Source organism: Plectropomus leopardus, chromosome 24 (assembly GCF_026936395.1).
Source record: "Plectropomus leopardus strain MGB_pleo_1.0 chromosome 24, ASM2693639v1, whole genome shotgun sequence".
In the NCBI taxonomy this organism is placed as follows: Eukaryota; Metazoa; Chordata; class Actinopteri; order Perciformes; family Serranidae; genus Plectropomus; species Plectropomus leopardus.
This window is the reverse complement of record NC_142199.1, coordinates 10,108,674-10,129,083: the sequence shown is the minus strand read 5'-3', so window position 1 is coordinate 10,129,083 and position 20,410 is coordinate 10,108,674. Positions and strand designations below refer to the sequence as shown.

At 37.8% G+C, this 20,410-nt stretch overlaps 1 protein-coding gene across 1 annotated transcript in view; it reads left to right on the top strand.

Moving 5' to 3' along the window:
• The first annotated feature begins 4,534 nt into the window (after positions 1-4,534).
• Positions 4,535-20,410, top strand: part of LOC121962647 (radixin-like) — a 37,187-nt gene continuing 21,311 nt past the window's right edge. The window contains exons 1-2 of the mRNA XM_088074191.1: positions 4,535-4,753; positions 8,354-8,440. Coding sequence (XP_087930317.1) covers positions 8,429-8,440 — 12 coding nt within the window. The 5' untranslated portion in view covers positions 4,535-4,753; positions 8,354-8,428. The remainder of the gene's footprint in view (positions 4,754-8,353; positions 8,441-20,410) is intronic.

Here is a 20,410-nt window from a genome sequence, read left to right as displayed (position 1 = left end):
TTGAACCTACAGCTCCTGCAGCAAGGACATGTATTTTATAAACAGGACACCTGCTTTATCCATTGAGCTACCATGGATCCAACAGTAATATGTCCATCAATTGACTGAACTGGGGAAGTGAGACCAGGTGTGTAGACTGCAGGACCAGTGAGGAAGGGGTGGAACTAATCAAACAGACAATCACAAGGACAGAGAAAAATTAACCCTTTTATTCCTGGATCAGTTGTTTTTTTCTGTGTTCAGACACCGTCCACAAATAATTTGACTGTTTGAAACCTCAGCAAATTGGTTTGATGTCTGTTAAAAATTGTGAGAAAGGCAATGATCAATTGGGCAGGAAATGTACCACAAAACTTTACTGATAATTATAATAAGTAGTTCAATTTGAATAAGTCATGTGGCACACTAACAGAAGGGACACAGTGACATCTTGTGGTAGAAAAAAATAAGTGCAGAAAATGACCTGAATCCACAGACTTTAAATTATCAAAAAACAAACAAACAAACAAACAAAAAATCAAACAAAAAAAATTGTTTTCACATTTTGTCTTTATTTGACAGGACGGATTGTAAATGAGAAAGAGAATGACATGCAGCAAGGAATAACAAGCAGCTCCTGCAGCAAGGACATTGATTTTATTGATTTTATTTATGCATGGAACACCTGCTCTATACACTGAGCTATCAGGGATCCAGACAATAAAATGTTCATCAATTGACTGAATTGAAAGGATTGATTAATTAACTAATCTTTGCAGTTGTCCTAAATCATGCAGATGAAGGCAGGTAATATAACTAGCAAAGAGGGGGAAAAAAAACATGACTGTGCAGAAATGAGGAGGGAGATGCTAATTGGGGAAATGAGAACAGGTGTGTAGACTGCAGGACCAGTGAGGGACAGGTGGAACTAATAATAACAGGTGGACCCAATACCCACTACTAGGGTAGTGGGTATTGGGTCCCACTTTTCCCTTGTTTTATTTGTTATTAATGATTAACTATTCAAACTTAGTTCTGTGGCAATTGTTTTAGAAACAGTTCACAAACCAGATGTCTTGAAAGATGAGTCACTCATGCATTTTGCTTACTTCTGTAACAAACTTTCAGCAAGTGCATTAATGCTAAATTAACTACTTCCAGAGCAGGCCAATGCAGTCTGCAAGAAATCCACAGGATGGCGCTCTAAGACCACTTTTTGTGAAACGATGCCCTGTCTGATATTCTTCACTCCCCATGTCTCCACTTCTCAGCTGCAGACAGCCATATTGAACATCTCCACCGTTAGCTGAGTCAAGTTTACGTCAAGAACAGAAAACAAGACCGGAAATACATTCTTTTAAAATCCAAAGTAAATATGAAAATTAAATGTGAATGACGGCGAGAGACGTTATTTGGAAGTGAAGAAAAAGTCTTGCACCTTTACGTGGATGATTAGGATGCAAAGTGAAACAGCTGCTTCAAAGATGTTATTTTCTTAGGGGCTGTACGTCATTTATGAGAGGGGGAGAGTGTGCTACAAAGATAATTTTTTTAGCACTGTGGAGGAACAAATGTGTTTTATTTTGTCCTTTGGAAGAGGTATGCAACTTTAAATAGCTGTATTTTGTATTTATTTTTCCCCTCTGATTAGTAATAATGATAATAATAAACTTTGTTTTTATAGCACCTTTCATATAAGAAGTGCAGCCCAAGGTGCTTTACAACAAAGAAATTAATTACATTCATCAAGTGCTTCAAATGAAAAGACACAGAAGACATAATAAACCTTGCATGCAAAAATAAGATCAGATATAAGAATAACAATAGAATGCACAGAATGCATAACATAAGATAAAATAAAACCAATTGAGGTAATATTGACAATAATACATCTAAAGATCGAGTGTATAAAATTATTTTATATAGGTGCGGCAGTAAAAGTGTACCTTTAGCAATAAAAAACCCAATACTGTCTGTCTCTGAAGGATATTGAACATTATATGAAACTACTCAATCATTTGGCAACCAAAAAGGACAGTGCATTTAACATTTATTTATCTTATTTTCTTTCTTTATTTATTTATTTAATAGGGACCACTTTTCCCTTGTTTTATTGGTTATTAATGATTAACTATTCAAACTTAGTTCTGTGGTAATTGTTTTAGAAACAGTTCACAAACCAGATGTCTTGAAAGATGAGTCACTCATGCATTTTGCTTACTTCTGTAACAAACTTTCAGCAAGTGCATTAATGCTAAATTAACTACTTCCAGAGCAGGCCAATGCAGTCTGCAGGAAATCCACAGGATGGCGCTCTAAGACCACTTTTTGTGAAACGATGCCCTGTCTGATATTCTTCACTCCCCATGTCTCCACTTCTCAGCTGCAGACAGCCATATTGAACATCTCCACCGTTAGCTGAGTCAAGTTTACGTCAAGAACAGAAAACAAGACCGGAAATACATTCTTTTAAAATCCAAAGTAAATATGAAAATTAAATGTGAATGACGGCGAGAGACGTTATTTGGAAGTGAAGAAAAAGTCTTGCACCTTTACGTGGATGATTAGGATGCAAAGTGAAACAGCTGCTTCAAAGATGTTATTTTCTTAGGGGCTGTACGTCATTTATGAGAGGGGGAGAGTGTGCTACAAAGATATTTTTTAGCACTGTGGAGGAACAAATGTGTTTTATTTTGTCCTTTGGAAGAGGTATGCAACTTTAAATAGCTGTATTTTGTATTTATTTATTCCCCTCTGATTAGTAATAATGATAATAATAAACTTTGTTTTTATAGCACCTTTCATATAAGAAGTGCAGCCCAAGGTGCTTTACAACAAAGAAATTAATTACATTCATCAAGTGCTTCAAATGAAAAGACACAGAAGACATAATAAACCTTGCATGCAAAAATAAGATCAGATATAAGAATAACAATAGAATGCACAGAATGCAAAACATAAGATAAAATAAAACCAATTGAGGTAATACTGACAATAATACATCTAAAGATCGAGTGTAGAAAATTATTTTATATAGGTGCGGCAGTAAAAGTGTACCTTTAGCAATAAAAAACCCAATACTGTCTGTCTCTGAAGGATATTGAACATTATATGAAACTACTCAATCATTTGGCAACCAAAAAGGACAGGGCATTTAACATTTATTTATCTTATTTTCTTTATTTATTTATTTATTTAATAGGGACCACTTTTCCCTTGTTTTATTGGTTATTAATGATTAACTATTCAAACTTAGTTCTGTGGTAATTGTTTTAGAAACAGTTCACAAACCAGATGTCTTGAAAGATGAGTCACTCATGCATTTTGCTTACTTCTGTAACAAACTTTCAGCAAGTGCATTAATGCTAAATTAACTACTTCCAGAGCAGGCCAATGCAGTCTGCAAGAAATCCACAGGGTGGCGCTCTAAGACCACTTTTTGTGAAACGATGCCCTGTCTGATATTCTTCACTCCCCATGTCTCCACTTCTCAGCTGCAGACAGCCATATTGAACATCTCCACCGTTAGCTGAGTCAAGTTTACGTCAAGAACAGAAAACAAGACCGGAAATACATTCTTTTAAAATCCAAAGTAAATATGAAAATTAAATGTGAATGACGGCGAGAGACGTTATTTGGAAGTGAAGAAAAAGTCTTGCACCTTTATGTGGATGATTAGGATGCAAAGTGAAACAGCTGCTTCAAAGATGTTATTTTCTTAGGGGCTGTACGTCATTTATGAGAGGGGGGGAGTGTGCTACAAAGATAATTTTTAGCACTGTGGAGGAACAAATGTGTTTTATTTTGTCCTTTGGAAGGGGTATGCAACTTTAAATAGCTGTATTTTGTATTTATTTTATCCCCTCTGATTAGTAATAATGATAATAATAAACTTTGTTTTTATAGCACCTTTCATATAAGAAGTGCAGCCCAAGGTGCTTTACAACAAAGAAATTAATTACATTCATCAAGTACTTCAAATGAAAAGACACAGAAAACATAATAAACCTTGCATGCAAAAATAAGATCAGATATAAGAATAACAATAGAATGCACAGAATGCAAAACATAAGATAAAATAAAACCAATTGAGGTAATATTGACAATAATACATCTAAAGATCGAGTGTATAAAATTATTTTATATAGGTGCGGCAGTAAAAATGTACCTTTAGCAATAAAAAACCCAATACTGTCTGTCTCTGAAGGATATTGAACATTATATGAAACTACTCACTCATTTGGCAACCAAAAAGGACAGTGCATTTAACATTTATTTATCTTATTTTCTTTCTTTCTTTATTTATTTAATAGGGACACAGCATTTAAATGATCAGTGTAAAATACAAATGCAAATATGCCGGAGTTAGTACAACTGCTAATTTACATCCTAAGGGACTACCCTTAGTGGGCAACAGTTAAAAGAAAGAGGGAGGGAAAGACAAGAAATAAAATTAAAATTAATTTAATACCCCTCTGGCTTTTTGTTATTGTTTTGTTTGTAAACTTCCTCTCATGCTTCCACTGTGATACTTTTATTTTTAAAGTTGAAACCGGAAGCCGCGGTATCTTGTTCCGGCTGGCTCGACACTAGCACCCCAAATCGCCTTATGGTTAAGACTTCAACGGTTTTTCTATGTCTGCGGGAATTTGTTTCCTCAAAAACACCAAGAGAGAAGAAACGAGAACCAGAGAGAATTTTCCATCGTTGGTATTTTGTCGTATTTGAAGATACCAGGCTTTCCCATCGTTTCAAAGACACACTTCGTCCCCCGGTGAGTTGCCTCTCCCTAAAAGATGAGCTTCTCTTCAAGTTTGATGCAAAAGCGGATATCCTCGTGTTCATATTTTTGTACGACACGATAGAAATGACGATTTTTACGAAGTTGGGCCCCTTAAAGTGCCTGCAGCTTGCCTTACGTAGTCACAATTTCCCGTGTGTTTCTTTATTTTGGTGGGAAACGTGGTGAAATGGTGATGGCCGAACATTTTAAGGCTTTAAAACTTGTAAGTTGTGTGTGTGAGCGAGGCAAACCTTGTCTCGTTAGGTAGGCTATACCCACAAACTAGCATGAAAATGTCAGCCACAGCTTCACTTCATGAGGAGTATTTTGGCTCACATTTATGTGTTAGCGAATAAAACTTTGAAAATAAGCATTTTCACGTGTCAAATGTAGCGTTAGGCTGTGTGTTTTCTTGTTTTTCTACGTCATGTCATACTGTTGTAGCCAAGGTTTTGCCTTCAGTGTAACATTTGTTCACCATTTGGTTAAATTGTGTTAAATTACAGAGTAACGGAAGCCAACTCTCGGCGGGTAAATAACGCTAGCTAATCTCTCGCGAGCTACAAGTGGGTATGTCTTCATGTGGAGTATAACCGCGACAGCTATTCAGTGGGCTTTCTTACGCAAATTTCTTAAACAAAGCCAGTTTGTGTCACACTGATATTGCGTTGGATCACAATAATGCTCTCTTAGAGTTTTATAGTCACTTACAGCCCGTGTGATGGTTATTATTTGTTTGAATGAAAGAAATTATAAGCAAACAAATTTCCTTTTTTTTGCTAGTATGAACGATTTGTTCTTATTTTGTTGATATCCGTTGGGTTTTTGGGACTCACCTTCTTATTTTTGCTCTATTTTTAGGTAGGTTTAGGTTTTTAGGTAAGAAAACATTATATGAGTGGTTGAGCACTCACAAAGATAAGAAATAAACATAAACGAATTGTTACCCAACTCAAAGTTTCACATTGGAAAATACATGAATGTCATATAATCAGATAATAATAATGATAATGTTTTACAGTTTCATAATGACGAGATTTTTAATTTTCAGGGCTTGTATCAATCCCATGTAGTTTCAGTTACTGAGTCCTTCCTTTGACCAGAATGTAACTAAGTACATTTATTTAAGTACTGTACTAATGTACAAATCTGAGAAACTTTTACTTTAACTATTTTACTATTTCAATCTTATGCCACTTTTCATTTCTACTCCACTTCACTTCAGTTTATGTGAAACGTTATGCTTTTTACTCGACTTTGTAATCCACTACTATCATACAATAACTACTGTTACTTGTTAAAAGTATACAAGTGCAGCAAAAACAAGTTAAAATGGTTTTTTTTGTAATGATGGAAGTCATTTCTGTGCTAAAAACATTTATTTTTTACTTTTAATACTTAAATACAGTACCCTGAAATTACATTTACTTTACGTTTAGGCCTACATCAGTTTCACTACTGCTAAAGTTCTCTCTGCAGCTTTTGCATTGCAGAATGTTGCTGCATGAGGCCCGCTGTTTTGTTTTTTTTTAAGTTACCAGAATGGATTTGGCTCCCTTTGATGGTCTTGTGTAGTTTCTGGACATAAAAAGTATTCTGAGCAGTAAGACAGATTACCCCTGGTATTAATTTCAAGATAAAGTAGGATTAATTCAGTTGCCAACTTGCCACTGTGGTACCAGAACTGTGTGCTACTTTAACCCTTTAAAACCTGAGCCAGTTGGCTTGATTTCCTTCAAAAAGATAGGAAGAAGGCGATGAGCTACGAAAGAAGAAATTACCAAAAAAAATGTGCAAGAAATAAATAAAAATTTTATGAAAAATTATATGAATGGTGTGCCCAGTAGCTTAGCCGGTAGAGCAGTGTATTATGAAAGCATGTAATGTAATTGCAATGACAAGTAAAGGATGTCCCCAACAGTCATCAAAACTGGTTTCTAGACCCAGTAACAGGAAACATACCATGTACAGAAACGTCCTGCTTAGCAAGACAGCCAGTGTCAAAAAATTATGTTGTTCAGTCAGGTTATGGTGTATTTATCAGGGGTATTGGAACAACACGATACAATGTAGCATCACAATATTAGATGCCAAGTATCTTTTTTTAATGATAAAAAGTGTTAACATTGTGAATACAAATTGAAGTGTTTGTAGCATACTAGAATAATAATATCAATTGCTTTTCAGTCCAGTAGATACATTTTGCTGAATTAAATATGATTGTAGTTAAATAAATGCACAGATATAATACCATCAGACCATATACTGAAGCATCCAGATCTGATTGATGTGACATGCTCACATAACAAAAACTCTTGTTTTTCCTGCATCATTTTGGTATCATATGGCAGTTCAGCCCAGGTCATTACCTGATGTGCAGGCTTGTGTTTCAACTAGAGTGTACCTAGACTGACATGTATAGCATGCAATGATGAATGAGATGCACAGTGACATAGATGCTTTTAAAAAAAGTGTAGTCCCAGTATCTTCATTTGTATCAGATAGGTCTTTTATTTTGATAAAATATAACTGATAATTTTACAGTGGTCACAAGTCAGCATAATGCCTTGACTATGTTTTAGTTTCTTTTGCCTGAGAATTGTCAACTTGTTGGTCTGTCAGTCAAATCGAACTTGGTGGAGTGGGCGGATTCAAAGGTCTGGACCCAGGCAATTAGTTTGTTCTTCCACAGTAATTATGATAAAATAGTTTTCAGCCATAAAAGCTTGCAATAGTTACCATATGTGCACTACTGCACTGTGTACAACAACACAAGTGCATGTTGAGATTCTATGCAAAACCACTTTTCTTTATGTCTTGTTGTTTGAGGTTTTGGGTTTTTAATTTTTTTTTTCATTTCTGTCCATTTTTTTGTGTTTTTTTTTCTGCTGTAACTCAGTTCAAAAATACCACTTTTCCACCAAAATGGAACAGGTTTCGCTCTGGTTCTCACACCTGATTTTGATCCGTTTAGAACATTTCAACCAAAATGAATTGGTTCAGAACCTTAAAACTTGGTTCTTTGCAGGAACCAAAAAAGATAAGGTTTTCCTTGACCTGAGTGTGCATGGTGTCATTAATAATTTGTTCGTGCTTATTTTTTGTGTAAAAACAAATAACTGAAATAACAGAACAAACATTTGCACATAATCTGTGATTTTGATACTACTGTTTGCTTCCATTGTGGAATATGTAACACCCATTGTTGATAACACATCTTTGATTACAGTGGGTCCTCGTAAAACTGGTGGAAAGGCGGGTCGGTTCACTACATGAAACTTTGGGTTTATGGGTTTATGTGTGTTATTTCCCCTCTCCTTAAACTTTATGTTTTGTTATTTTGTATATGCATTGTATTGTCCTCCCCTCTGAATTCAGGACTTGACCGATAGATCTTAAGATAAACAAATGACAACTTCGAAGAAGGAATGTGTGCTAACTTTAAGCATTAATCATTGCAATGTAATGTATTGCTTTTTGCCAAATCTTTTATTTACAGAGAGAAAACAAAAAAACACTAAACCAATAAATAATGTTGTAACTTTTCATGTTGTTTCATCCATGAATGAAAATTGCATCTTTCACTTTCAGGTCCTGTCATATTGGTGTTGTTGCCTTCCTGTAACGGATTTCAGCTGTTGGGTGTAAGGAGGAGTGGAGGCAAAGATGCCGAAACCGGTAAGAGACTGAAAGAAGTCACATTAAAGTGGGCATTCAAATGTCTGCAGCTTGGACCATGTTCTTGATAGGTCAACAGAAAGGCAGCACTAAAGGTAATCGATTCAGATTGATGTAAAAAAAAATTTAAAAAAATTAAAAAGTACTTGCAACATTAGAACACATTAAACCATAGCCCATGTAGCTCAGGATATTTGATTTTTGTTCCTGTCTAGTCTGTTTGTATAAATTGATTCTCTCCAGTTGTCACATTAGCCGGCATGCACTGCTGCCGTAAGCTACATTTGTCCATTCTGGGAAGTGGCAGGATCATCCCCATGGCTGCTCCCACTCTTCATCCTCCTCTTCCAAGTAAACAACAGCCAGAGTGTGAAATTAACTGCCCAGCCCACAGATTTGCAGCTGCAACACTGCTGCCATTGTTGCTTAAAGGGTGGGGAGAATGCCAGTCCTAGGACGTGAACAACGCCAAAACAAAACTAATTTGATGCAGTCTCTTCATGGCTGTCCCACTGCTGTTATGCTCCTTTATAATAAATGCAGGGTTAATACGTCACGAAAAAAACTGTAAAGGCCTTCTACAGTTTCTGGTTGTGATAAATGGTTGTAAACCTGAGCCTGCAGATTTGGAAGCAGACTTTTTCTTATTTAAAAATCACCAGAATAAAAAAACAAAACTTTTCTTTAAAAATCAACCCAAAAAAGAAGAAAAAACCTTGCCAAAAAATTGTCATTTTTTTAAAATTAAAAAAAAGCATTTTTTCTTTATAAATCACCAAAAATCTGAAAAAAGACATAATTTCTTTCTTTAAAACATTGCCAAAAAATGTATAGAATAAAAAAAAAATATATATATTTTTAAAAAAAAAAACATCAATGACAAAGAACTGATAAAGAGTATTGACGGCCGTTTCAAAGAATGTATGGTCATTAAAATTTGCCTCAGATAGAAAAAAGTCAGAGAAATTTAGTGGTAAAAATGTGTAGGAATCCTGTAAACAGGCTTTAGTAAAGCTCCCGCATGTGTCTGGGGATGTCGCATGTTGAGCCATTAGTTTCACTACACTAAGAGATTGTCAAAGTATGAAGTTGTCTTGGCCACTCTTAGCTATCAAACTATGACACAGCAATATTTAGTGTTTGACTTTTTACTTGACAAATTCTGATCTTCTTGATAGTTTTTCAAGCAGAGATAATATGTTTGATTTAGAACTTGATTCATGGAAAGATTTCAAGGTCAGTTTGCAAAAACTTCCCTTGTAACACAGAACAACAGGCTTCAGGAGAGAGATAGTGGGTGTTTGTGGGTGTGAAGCTGCAGAAGAGGAACAAACTAAGCACTGATGTCATCCTCCTCTTCCCCCTCTTGTCCCCTGAGTCACCAGGGCACCATCCCAAAACAGTTTGGACAGTGGAGGCCCGGCCGCTCAGCTCAGAGCGACGTCTCTGTCACAGACAATAACCAACTGAAAGAGAAAGTACAGCTTGTCGCGGAGAGGCACAGGCTTGGTAAATAGAGGAAGCAAGAACAGGGTTCATCAGACATGACCTTCTCTGGGATTGGTGCCAGACATCAAAACATTGTTTTGGATTAGACCTCTCATGTCTCAGAGTCAGCATTCAACTGTAACCTAAGAATAAAAACAATTGCAAGGTTGAGTAGCATAAGAGTTTGGCACTTGCTGTGAAGTCTGAGCACGTCTTGTTACTCCAGTTTGGAGATACAGTTAAAACAGTTTTGATTTTTTGTCCTCTGTGGTTGTGTAAGAGGCTGAATGGTTCAGGTTTTGGTAATATTACTGTTGAAGTTAGTTGTCCGAAAACGCAAATAGATTAAACTATTGACTGCGGTGAGATGAATTTTGCTGTTTTTACATCAAACTACACAATTGCAGCAAAGCTTTTAGAATTGCATGCATTACATTTCATTGTAACTAAGCAAGATTCAGGTACAATTTTTCCAAAACTTAAATGCATATTTAAAGTTAAAATAATTGCACTCAAGAGGCAGCATAGCAGCATAAGATAAGGCATCATCTGTATGTTAAAAGAGCTGTTTAACAGCTAAGGTTTACAGCAACTCATACACTATCCAAAATCTTGACAGTGGATCACAGGCTCGATTAATTAATGGATTAATCAGTAGAATACCTCATCACAAAAATAACCTAGAGCTGCATTGTGAAATCTTAAAATAATTGGTAACATGTATTGTCGTTTTTTAAGTATATATTTTCAGAATACCTCTGGCAAAAATGTCACCAGATCAGGATGATCAGAGCAGAGGAGCCACTGTCCTCTAGTTAGCTGTCACTATATTCTGGACAGCATGGGAAACTGCATATTCTATAAAAAAAATGTCTGTTTAACTAAAAAATTGCAGCATGCCTGAAACAGGGTCAATTTTGGTTATTGTAAAATTAGTCTTAAATTTTATTTCGAGTGGCATTAAAACATTAATTAAACTTGCTTTAAGCTGTAGGAACCCTGAATGTGAACATAGCGATAGCTTTAGTAGTTTTTAGGTTGTGAGCACATATATACAGATTTTTATTGTGAGACAAGCTCCTTAAAATCGATTTGAACCAGAGTCTGTGAAGGTGCTTGTGCTCTGTTGCGCATTGCTGACTGTGACATTGCTGACGTAAGGAATGTGTCTACGCTTGTGTTCCAGCAGTCTGGGATTTCCACGCTGGAGCTTTGCTGAGTTTTTCTGTCTTGAGTTTTGACAGAATGTGTCTAAACACATTGTTTTCATGATGAGTCATTGGTCATGAATTAGATTCGCTGATAGTATCAGCGTCAGTGTGGATAAAGCCTAAACGGTCTGTGTCAGGGATGAACATATTTTACAGTTTTGTGAATATACATTAATTTGCTGTTTGTCATATCCCACCACTTGTGTTTGTTGCTTTTTGTGGGCTGGGGGTCAGAGCCTAAGGTGATAGCACCCCACAGGAAGAGAGAGTCTTTGCTGGCTTCCTAGCTTGTGGCTGTTTTCCCGTTTGCTGTAGAAGGGGCCCGCTGTGTACATCGGGGGCCCAGTCTGTGTCAACATCCTGTCTCTGTGGAAGTGCAGAAGCAAGGTGAAGAGAAAGGTTTATCACCAGACCACTGAGGGACTCCCTCAGAGCAGGAACAAGTCAAATGGATGAACATTAAGATTTAGAAGTAAAGAGGTGGAGAGCGAGAAGGAGAGGTGCTGGGCAACATTAGAACTCTTTGACTGTTGTGTTTGATCCTAAACCTCATTAACAGTACAGAAGTTAGATTCAATCTTGGGGTCGACCGATATTGGTTTTCCAGGGCCAATACAAATACAGATTATTAGTAGTTAACGAGGCCAAAAAACAATATATGGAATCAATACGCATTTACAATGAAAATCTTTGTCAGTATTTAGAATTTGGAATATAACAAACTCCAACAAAAACAAAAAAAAGTTAAATAAAAACCTGAAACTTTCAACGTCAAATACAGCAAGTTCACATAAACTTTTTTTTTATCAAATCAAGTGGAAACTTAAATAGAAAAATAAAAAGATAAAATTAGCTCCCTGAGGTTTTACAAAGTAATAAGAATTCTTCCCCTGCTGACACTTTCTTTGCACTTTTTAATTAAAACAGTACGATTATAGTATTGTGGCAAACGCTGATACAGATAGTTCGCAAAATGCTTAATATCAGCCCCAATAATTGGCCGGGGCGATAAGTAAAGCACTCTTTTTTTCCTCTATATTATCCCTCTCGTGCATCTTGTAAAATCACTGGAAGCTTTTCAGATCCTGTCTACAGCACTTGACCGGACATGGATGAGTAGATTTTGTTTTGTCCTCTTGTGAAAGGGATGCTTCACACAGCATTCATCTTCCCTTCCCCCAAAAGATGAATGTTTGTGTTTGTAGGTAGCAGTGATTCCTTTTACGCTCTCACTCCTCCTTCCTCTCCTCCTCCCCTAAAAAAGCCTGTCTCACTCTGCAGGGGGGTTAATCAGAGGGACAGACAGCTGCTCAGAGCCCAGCAGGCCAGCTTAGCAATTCGATGGATTGTAGTATGTGTGTGTGCGTCTCTGAAGGCCTCTCAAAGCAAAGCTCCTCTAAACAGCTTACAGTAACTTAACAGCTGCACATTTAACAAGGGGCCCGTCTGAGTGAGAACTCGTCTTCGCAATTGAAATGGAGAGGGGGATTTAGCGACATCCTTTAAGGGCACATAGAAAGAAAAAATGTAAATGAAGCAGCCACTGGTTTTGAGACCCACTGAGGACACATCCACAAACACATGTTGTCACTTTGAGCTCTGTTTAAAAAAGTAATCTGTCCATACTAACAAGCCTGGAAATGCATATCTCATGCCCATTCTTGCATGTGCATGCAGATGTAAACAGGAAGCAGATTGTCCACTCTGATTTGTTGCTCAGTTACAGAAAATACTACAAAGATGGAGGTCAAGGCTGTGGAAAAAACAGATTGAGAGTCGTGCAAAAACGATGAGGAAACGGAAGAGCAGGTCCTCCACTAGTCAGAAGGTTGGCGGTTTGACCCTCGGCTCCTCCAGTTTTCATGTGTCCTTGGGCAAGAGACTGAATCCCAAATTTCTCCCAATGGCTGTTCCATCAGTGTGTGGGGTAATGGCTGCTCTGGTTTGACACATAGATTGTACTATAAGTCCCCCCTTTATACCGCCCCAGCATTTCTACTCACAACCGACCAAGGGCAGCATCATGCTGCTCCAGTGTGTGATTATACACTGCGTTGCGGTATCCTGGCATCAGAAGAGCCATGATAGACCTGATGTTGAACACATGAGTGTACGCCTTATGTCACACTAAATGTAGATGCTGGTGTTAAACTTCACGCCCGTCATGCCTCCTCTGATTGCATGATGCAGTGTATAATCACACACAGGAGTGCAAAGATGCTGCTGTTGTTTGATTGTGTGTAAAAGTGCAGGGGCGGTATAAAGACAGGACTTAGTTCTGGTCCTATAGTACAATCTCTGTGTAAAAGCGGCTCAAGTCGATGGTCGGCTGTGGTCAAATTTGGGCCATTTGTTAGCGTCCCTGGCCCTTGATGATGCAGTGTGTCTCAGCCCATCAGTGAATGAAATCATTCTGATTGGCTGTTCAGCTTACAAGAAGACAAACAAGGGAAAAATGTCAAAAAAACCAAGCTAAAGGTCGAAACAAAGTTGTTATATGAGGTTAGATTGTTTTTCTTTAGCAATTGAGAAGCCTTTGGCAGAAATGCTTTCTGATGGTTTGTGTTGTTGTTCACTGTCGTGCGGTAAACATACCTTGTTCTTTTAACATTAGATTGTGTTGTTAATGTGCTAACTGGCTAACTCGTGTCATATGGTCGTCCCGTTTCCCTTTCGGAATGATCAATACAGATGGCTGTCGCCTGCTGGTAATGAGATGTGTTTTCTCTTATGAAGGCGCAGAACGCACGTGCTGGTCGGTATTCAGTTTGGTGTTTTCAACTTTTTGCCGCGACACAGCGACATGAGGCAGCACAGCTGGGGGCTTTTGTCACCGCTAGTTATCTGATGACAGTTTGGTGTGTCTGTGTCTGGGACTTTAAATGGAATCTTTGAAAGATGTCGGTTTTAGGGGTGCCAAAACCCCTGATTAGTGTACCCACTAAGCGTAAATGTAGCAAGAGTTGTGTGTTTTTAAACAAAGAGCTAATTAGTGTGGATGTAGCTTGAGTTTGTAATTGGCCTTTAATCTTTGGTGGCCTCATTTGTTATCTTGCTTGTCAAGTCAGTGCTTTAGTGCAGTCTTAAACTATACTTACTGCAACTGGAGGTCTGTTTAGTGACACTGCACATGAAGGAGGGAGGGCAAATTATAGTCTTAGGTACAACATAGGAGGAGACTCAGAGTCAAACTTAAAATAGGGAGGGGAAGGTGGAAAATAATAAAATAAAGAAAACAAATCCTTAAAAACATAGAAAATGCAAAAATGTACTATTTTGGCAAAAGACTTGTCATAACCATTACTTGCCACTCGCTAACTTTTGATTTGATTTGATTTATAATGATGCATTTCAGCAGCAGTGAGAGGAAGGGAAGAAAAATATAGAAAAAAAAGGAGACTTAGTGCAGCTGTTTTTTTTTCCTGCAGATACAAGATGCTGTGAGATAGTGCTGCACTGAATAATACAACCGTGAAGAATCTTTTGTTACATCTAAATGAGCTGCAAATGTGTTTTCAGTATGCTAGCAAACATGAAAAATGTCAGAAAAGAAACTAAAATTGGTAAAAATGGAAATGCGAAAGAACTGCCATGTTTAGACATTCTGCTTATGAAATACTTTGAACATGGAAAATGACTCAGCCACGTGGACATCAGGTGTTAAGCTAATTTTAAGGTTTATCGCTTTCTTGTAGGAAGTTTTAAGGCATTTTTTCATGAGTCATGACTTACAGGCTCTTTCATATGGTGTTGTGGCATTGAACAAACACCATAATTTGCAGGTAGTGTACATTAATACCAGCAAAAATTGGGCAAATCTTATAACTTGTTAAATGTGTCTTTTTTTGGAGTTTACTGCTTGTCTAAAGCTTACCTCTAACTGATCTTACTCTCTATTTATAGACAGTAATTTGGCCCTTTTAAGAACTGTCATGTTGCCCAATCAGTGTGTCTAGTATCACCAGACAGACTGTCGTATAAGGGCAGGCTTACAAAAGTCGCTCCTTGGAGACTTCTCAGTTGTCGGACTGTGTGATTAGCTGTGTTAGTGCCTCGGCATGTTGTTGTCCGTCCCCTCCTCCCCCTCTCTCTCTGCAGGAGGGATTGGATTAACTGACCGTCTGGTCCATACAGGATTCCACCTCTCTCTGCTCTGTGGGTTGGCTGTGTTTTGGCGCACACACATGCAGCACAAAGGCTGGCTCTTTCTCAGCTGATTGCTGATGGCAGGCGGGCCCCACACAAATACAGGGGAGGGACATTCAAGGCCAGTCACTTGGAAACCCCAGTTCAGCACAACACTCCATCATGACTACTATCTGAGAAAGTCAAGAAGGCAGCATAAAGCCAACACAGTTTTTATTCACTTGTCAGTTAACCATGAACAGGTATTTTGCCAATGTGTGTTTTCAGGGACTTGTTTTGTGCACTTGCATGAATTGATTGAGATGCTGCCCTAGTTGAAAGTTTTGCCTTAAGGTGGGTTTCCATTTACCCTCAAATTGCACAAATTGAAATTGTAAATATAAAATATGTCTAATGGAAACAAGTCAGTTTTGAAAAAACTCCTATTTATTGCAAAAAAGTTTTTATGCTCGCATGAGGTGGTATTTCAGGCAATTCAAAAAAGCCATATTTAGCAAAACTGGGCTTTTATAAATCACATGATGCTATGGCTATGTGCGTGTTGGTGGGAACTGGCTCCCTCAGGCATGATGCAGCAGACGCTGCAAGAGGTGTTATTGCATCACATAACTCTTCAAAAGTTGACCAGATCATCCGGAAGTTTTGAATCCATGTTTCCTCTTGGAGCACAAGTTTGTTGTGTTTTAGTTGAATTGAACATCCATTGCCATGTTTCTTGGAATGTTATCGTGAGAGCAGAAGTTGCATAACATCACTCACTCATGTTTCATTTCGAAATATTGCTTAATTTTTGCACAAATCTGTAGTGGAAACCTACCTTTAGTTGGTTTCACTTAGTGTGATGGAATTTGTTGCAGATTTTCTCCCCACAAAAGATATCAGCACCTGGATCAACTGCAAGTCTATTTCCAAAACTTTGGTAACAAAAGTCTAGGGATTAGTTATGATGCCTTTTCAGATCTCAAATGATGGAGATTGAGATCATTTGAGAAATGAAAAGGCATCAAATGATCTCAATCTCCATCATTTGATGCCTTTTCAGATCTCAAATGACGGAGATTGAGATCATTTGATTCTCCTTGATCAGAAACTGGCATGAAGAGTACAAGAGGTGTAGCAGGTCTCCATCTTGCGCATAACATCAAGCCTTTGCTTGTCCTGTAGCAGCTGAAACTTCAGATGAATCATCAGGTTTTTTTTTTAACAGAAGAAGAGCAAAGGGCCACAATCAGTTTCAAGAAAAATGAGACTGTTTTGTATAATGTAATCATTGCCAAAGCTTAATTATTGTTATATTGTGTGTGCAGGAAATATATCGCATGTACAGAGAGGGGCGGAGCTGTTAACACTTTGCACCTCTGTTAGCTGCTTTCCTGAGAAATAGTTCCTCTTGTTCGAGAGTAGTTTCATGTTTCGTGTAAAGGCTGGCTGCAGTAGGACTATGACATAGAAAGCAGAGGCCTTGTTGCTTTAGAAGAGCTTCTGATTAACTTTTGCAAATGTAATTGTTTGCCTCTTGTTGAATGCTTTTTTACATTTGTTTCGTTTAGTTGATTGGTTATAATTGTATTCCTATTAATTCATAATCCGTTGTTTGTATTTAGGTATCTTCATTAAAGCAAAACTGACCAGAATCAAGAGGTGGTTTCAACTAAAGCCTCATTCCCACTGCGCAAAAAAATGCCAACACTTGCCAACATCTGGCTTTTAAATGCAATGGGAATGTGTACAATTGGCATTCACACCCAAGACTTTTTTTTTCGCCTCTGGCTCCAATAGGCATTGATGACGACACAACACCCAGGTGAATGCGGTAATTTCAGCTCCTTACCTGGCGAGATGCAGTGACACACCATCACTATTTACTGTCTTTCTCCACCTAAGCAGTGCCAGAACATTATTCGAAGTTAGTTTGCACTGAGTTTGAAAGAGAGGCTGAATAAGTAAGGAAAAAGAGACTATGTAAGAAAGAGAGGAAACCCCAAAAGGAGGGGTAGACTGATAATGTTTTTTCAGCACCGGCATCCATTATTAGTGCTTAATGAGACCGACAAAAGATATTTGGAACAGACATGCATTTACAATGAAAATGAAAATCTTTTTGTCAAAATTTACAATTTGAAATAAAGCAAACTCCAACACAAAACTTTGCTTAAATGCCTTTGGCAAATTTTTAATCAAAAGAATTAAAAACAGCTCCTCCCATGGCAACACTTTCTTTGCAGGTATTGCAGACTGTTGTTCCTGGTGTTGATTGTAGTGTAATTCACACACTTTTTTATTAATTAATTTTATCGGCAGAGATGGCACAGCAGAACATCAGGAGCATTGACAGTTAAACTTGACTGTTCATTCTGCTGGGTCTAAGAGTTTACTTTCACCTACAAACTGCCCCTCTTATCCATGTGATCTGATCAGCTGTGAAAAGATTGACAGATAATTATCCATACCGCTGTGACAAACTTGCATTTTAATTGTAAGTTGTCGCCTTTGCAGAGCGGGCAATTTTTTATCAAATCAGCCGGAATCAGTCGTACCCAATATAAAAACACCCTTAGAACTCAAATGTCAGTGTTATGAATGAAACTTCAAACTGTTCAGTACAGCCCTATCCATTTCTTTTTCCTTCACTGCAAATAACTGGCACATAATTACAGTATGGGTTGATTCCCAGACATGGATTAGTCTCTAGTCTTGATGTGGATGAAAAATAAAGTGCCTCTGTGTGGAATCTTTATTGAAAGACACATTGGCAGCAAGCGGAGAGGTTTGGTTTCAAAGAGCACAAAACACAGCAACTGAGTCAGTTGAAAATTGAGCCTGACTGAAGGCACAATATTATTTAGCCATTTAAGACAGCTTAATTTTTTCCCGGGAAGGTCTCCACAGTTTCCAACCGAACAAGCTTTGCCTTAAGGTTAGATTATGTCCATGTGGGATACAGTTTAGTCCCTTAAACAAATGTTATATAAATGGACAGTCAGTTGCACATTACAGTGATAGTTTGGGCTGTGCAGGAGTGTTCATGCAGGATGTCTATAGTGTGGAGAAAGTGCTGCAGCTTTACATGGGTAATTAATGAGAGGGAGACAGAGGCAGATACATTGTGGCGTGAGCTCCATGTGGCGTAGGGGAATCCAGCTCTGTGCTATATAGACACACGTTTCATGGATTATTCATTGCAGGGTTAGTGAGAGGGATGGAGGCAAGAGAGACAGTGAAGAAATATTGAGAGGAGAGAAATGCAGAGTAAGCCTTCCTGAGGTTTTGCATATAATTGTTTAAAGGAAAAGGAAGATTCTTCTCCTCAGTTTCTCATTTGTGTCCCTTTCTTCCCCTCCTTTTTTGTACAATTGGCTCATCTACAGTAACCTTGCTGTAACTTAATCTTAAAGGGAGTACACCGCAGATCATCTCTCTTGCTTCCTGTTACGCTCGATCTCCCCTGCTTTTTAAAATTCTTGCTAAACTTTTTGCTTTTGCACTGAAGCGCTTCTCTCTGTCTCTCACTGTGTGTTGTAAACCACTACTGAGCCATATGTGTGTGTGTGTGTGGGAGGACGGATGTGAGATGCCTCGGAGGTCAGGCCCATCTCTGTTCAGTGCCGTCAGCTGCTGCTAGGCCTACTGCCAGTGCCGTTTACTGGCAGCCAATGGCTGAGCTTTTTCCCCTGCTCCACCTCAAGAGGCCCTTGAGTAGTAGGCTGCCTTGAAAGGTGGAGCTTGCCCACCCTGGCAGTGTAGGATGGAATGAGGGAATAAGTTTACACAAGTCTCTAACTACCTGGGTTGAAGGAAATTGACACAGTGCGTGCATACTGAGGGAACATGCTTCATCTCTGTTCTGCAGGAATTCTGTTCTTTCCGGGAAGATTGTTTCTTGACTTTGCAGAATTTTGACAGCAGCGAAAACAACTGCGTTGTCAGTTGTGCTGTTGCATGTGGTACATGTCTTTTGCCACATCCTAAAGTATATGTCAAGTTCAACTTTTGTTACATGACAACAGGGTGATTCATGTCAGAGTTCAGCAGAGACAACAATCATTTCTATCTCAGATCTGAAAGTATAAATAGTCCTGATCAGGGTTCCTGCAGTTCTTAGAAAGTCTTTAAAGGCATTTGTTAATCTAAAAATAGGCCATAATTGGTATTTAAATGTGTTAATTCAGTCCTTCAGGAGTCTTAAAAATGATAAGACAAGACACGGGCAAAAGGATTTTATTAACCTTTTTTTTCTTCTTAAGAGACATTTTAATTTTTAAATAAGAAAATTATTTACTGTATGCTTCTCGCATTAAGATTACACTTAATTGATCTTAAACTGTATTCTGAGTGGCCTTAAAAAGTCTTAAATCTAACTTTCCTTAAGCTGTAGGACCCCTAGTCCCGATATTAGTGTTTTAAGATTTTTTGATTCATTATCATTGTTTGTTTGAAAGAAGTGATACAAACAGGAAATGTATAACATGCATCAAATGTTCTCTATTTGAATTGAACAACAGACTTTGCGATCATGTGCTGCAACCGACGTGCCAGGGTTATGGAAAACCTGGTCAAGTCATGGAATTTCACAATTTAATTTTACAGGCCTTGAAAAGTCATAGAATCAGAAAAAATACTTAAAGTTTTGAAAAGGTTATGGAATTTTGTTGTTGTTGTTGTTGTTGTTGTTGTTTTGTTTGTTTTTCCTTGAGTAATAAAATGATGACAGTAGTCTTATGTAGATAACCTTCAACATAATGTAGTATAACAGCAAATATATTTTTTTGGAGCTGTCGAACGTAGCTTTCATATGTGTAGATGACTGTGACACTTAGTTTACCATCATGTATGTGTCTTCATTTCTCCTCAAGTTCTGTCTCTCCTTCCATGTATGCCTGCTAACTGAAATTATATTTGAATACAGAAAATACAAAAAAAAGAAAAAGTTATGTTTCCTTGAAAAGTCACAGAAAGGTTTTGAAATGTTTGCCCGTGAACATGTGTATGAAGTTTCTTCTATTCTTCTTTTTTATAAGAAACTGACAAATTTTTAAAATCAGTACATTAAAGGAGGAGACGCATGACAATGACACGTTGGTGTGGCGGCTTTATATCTATAAAGCACATTGGTGACTTTTATTTC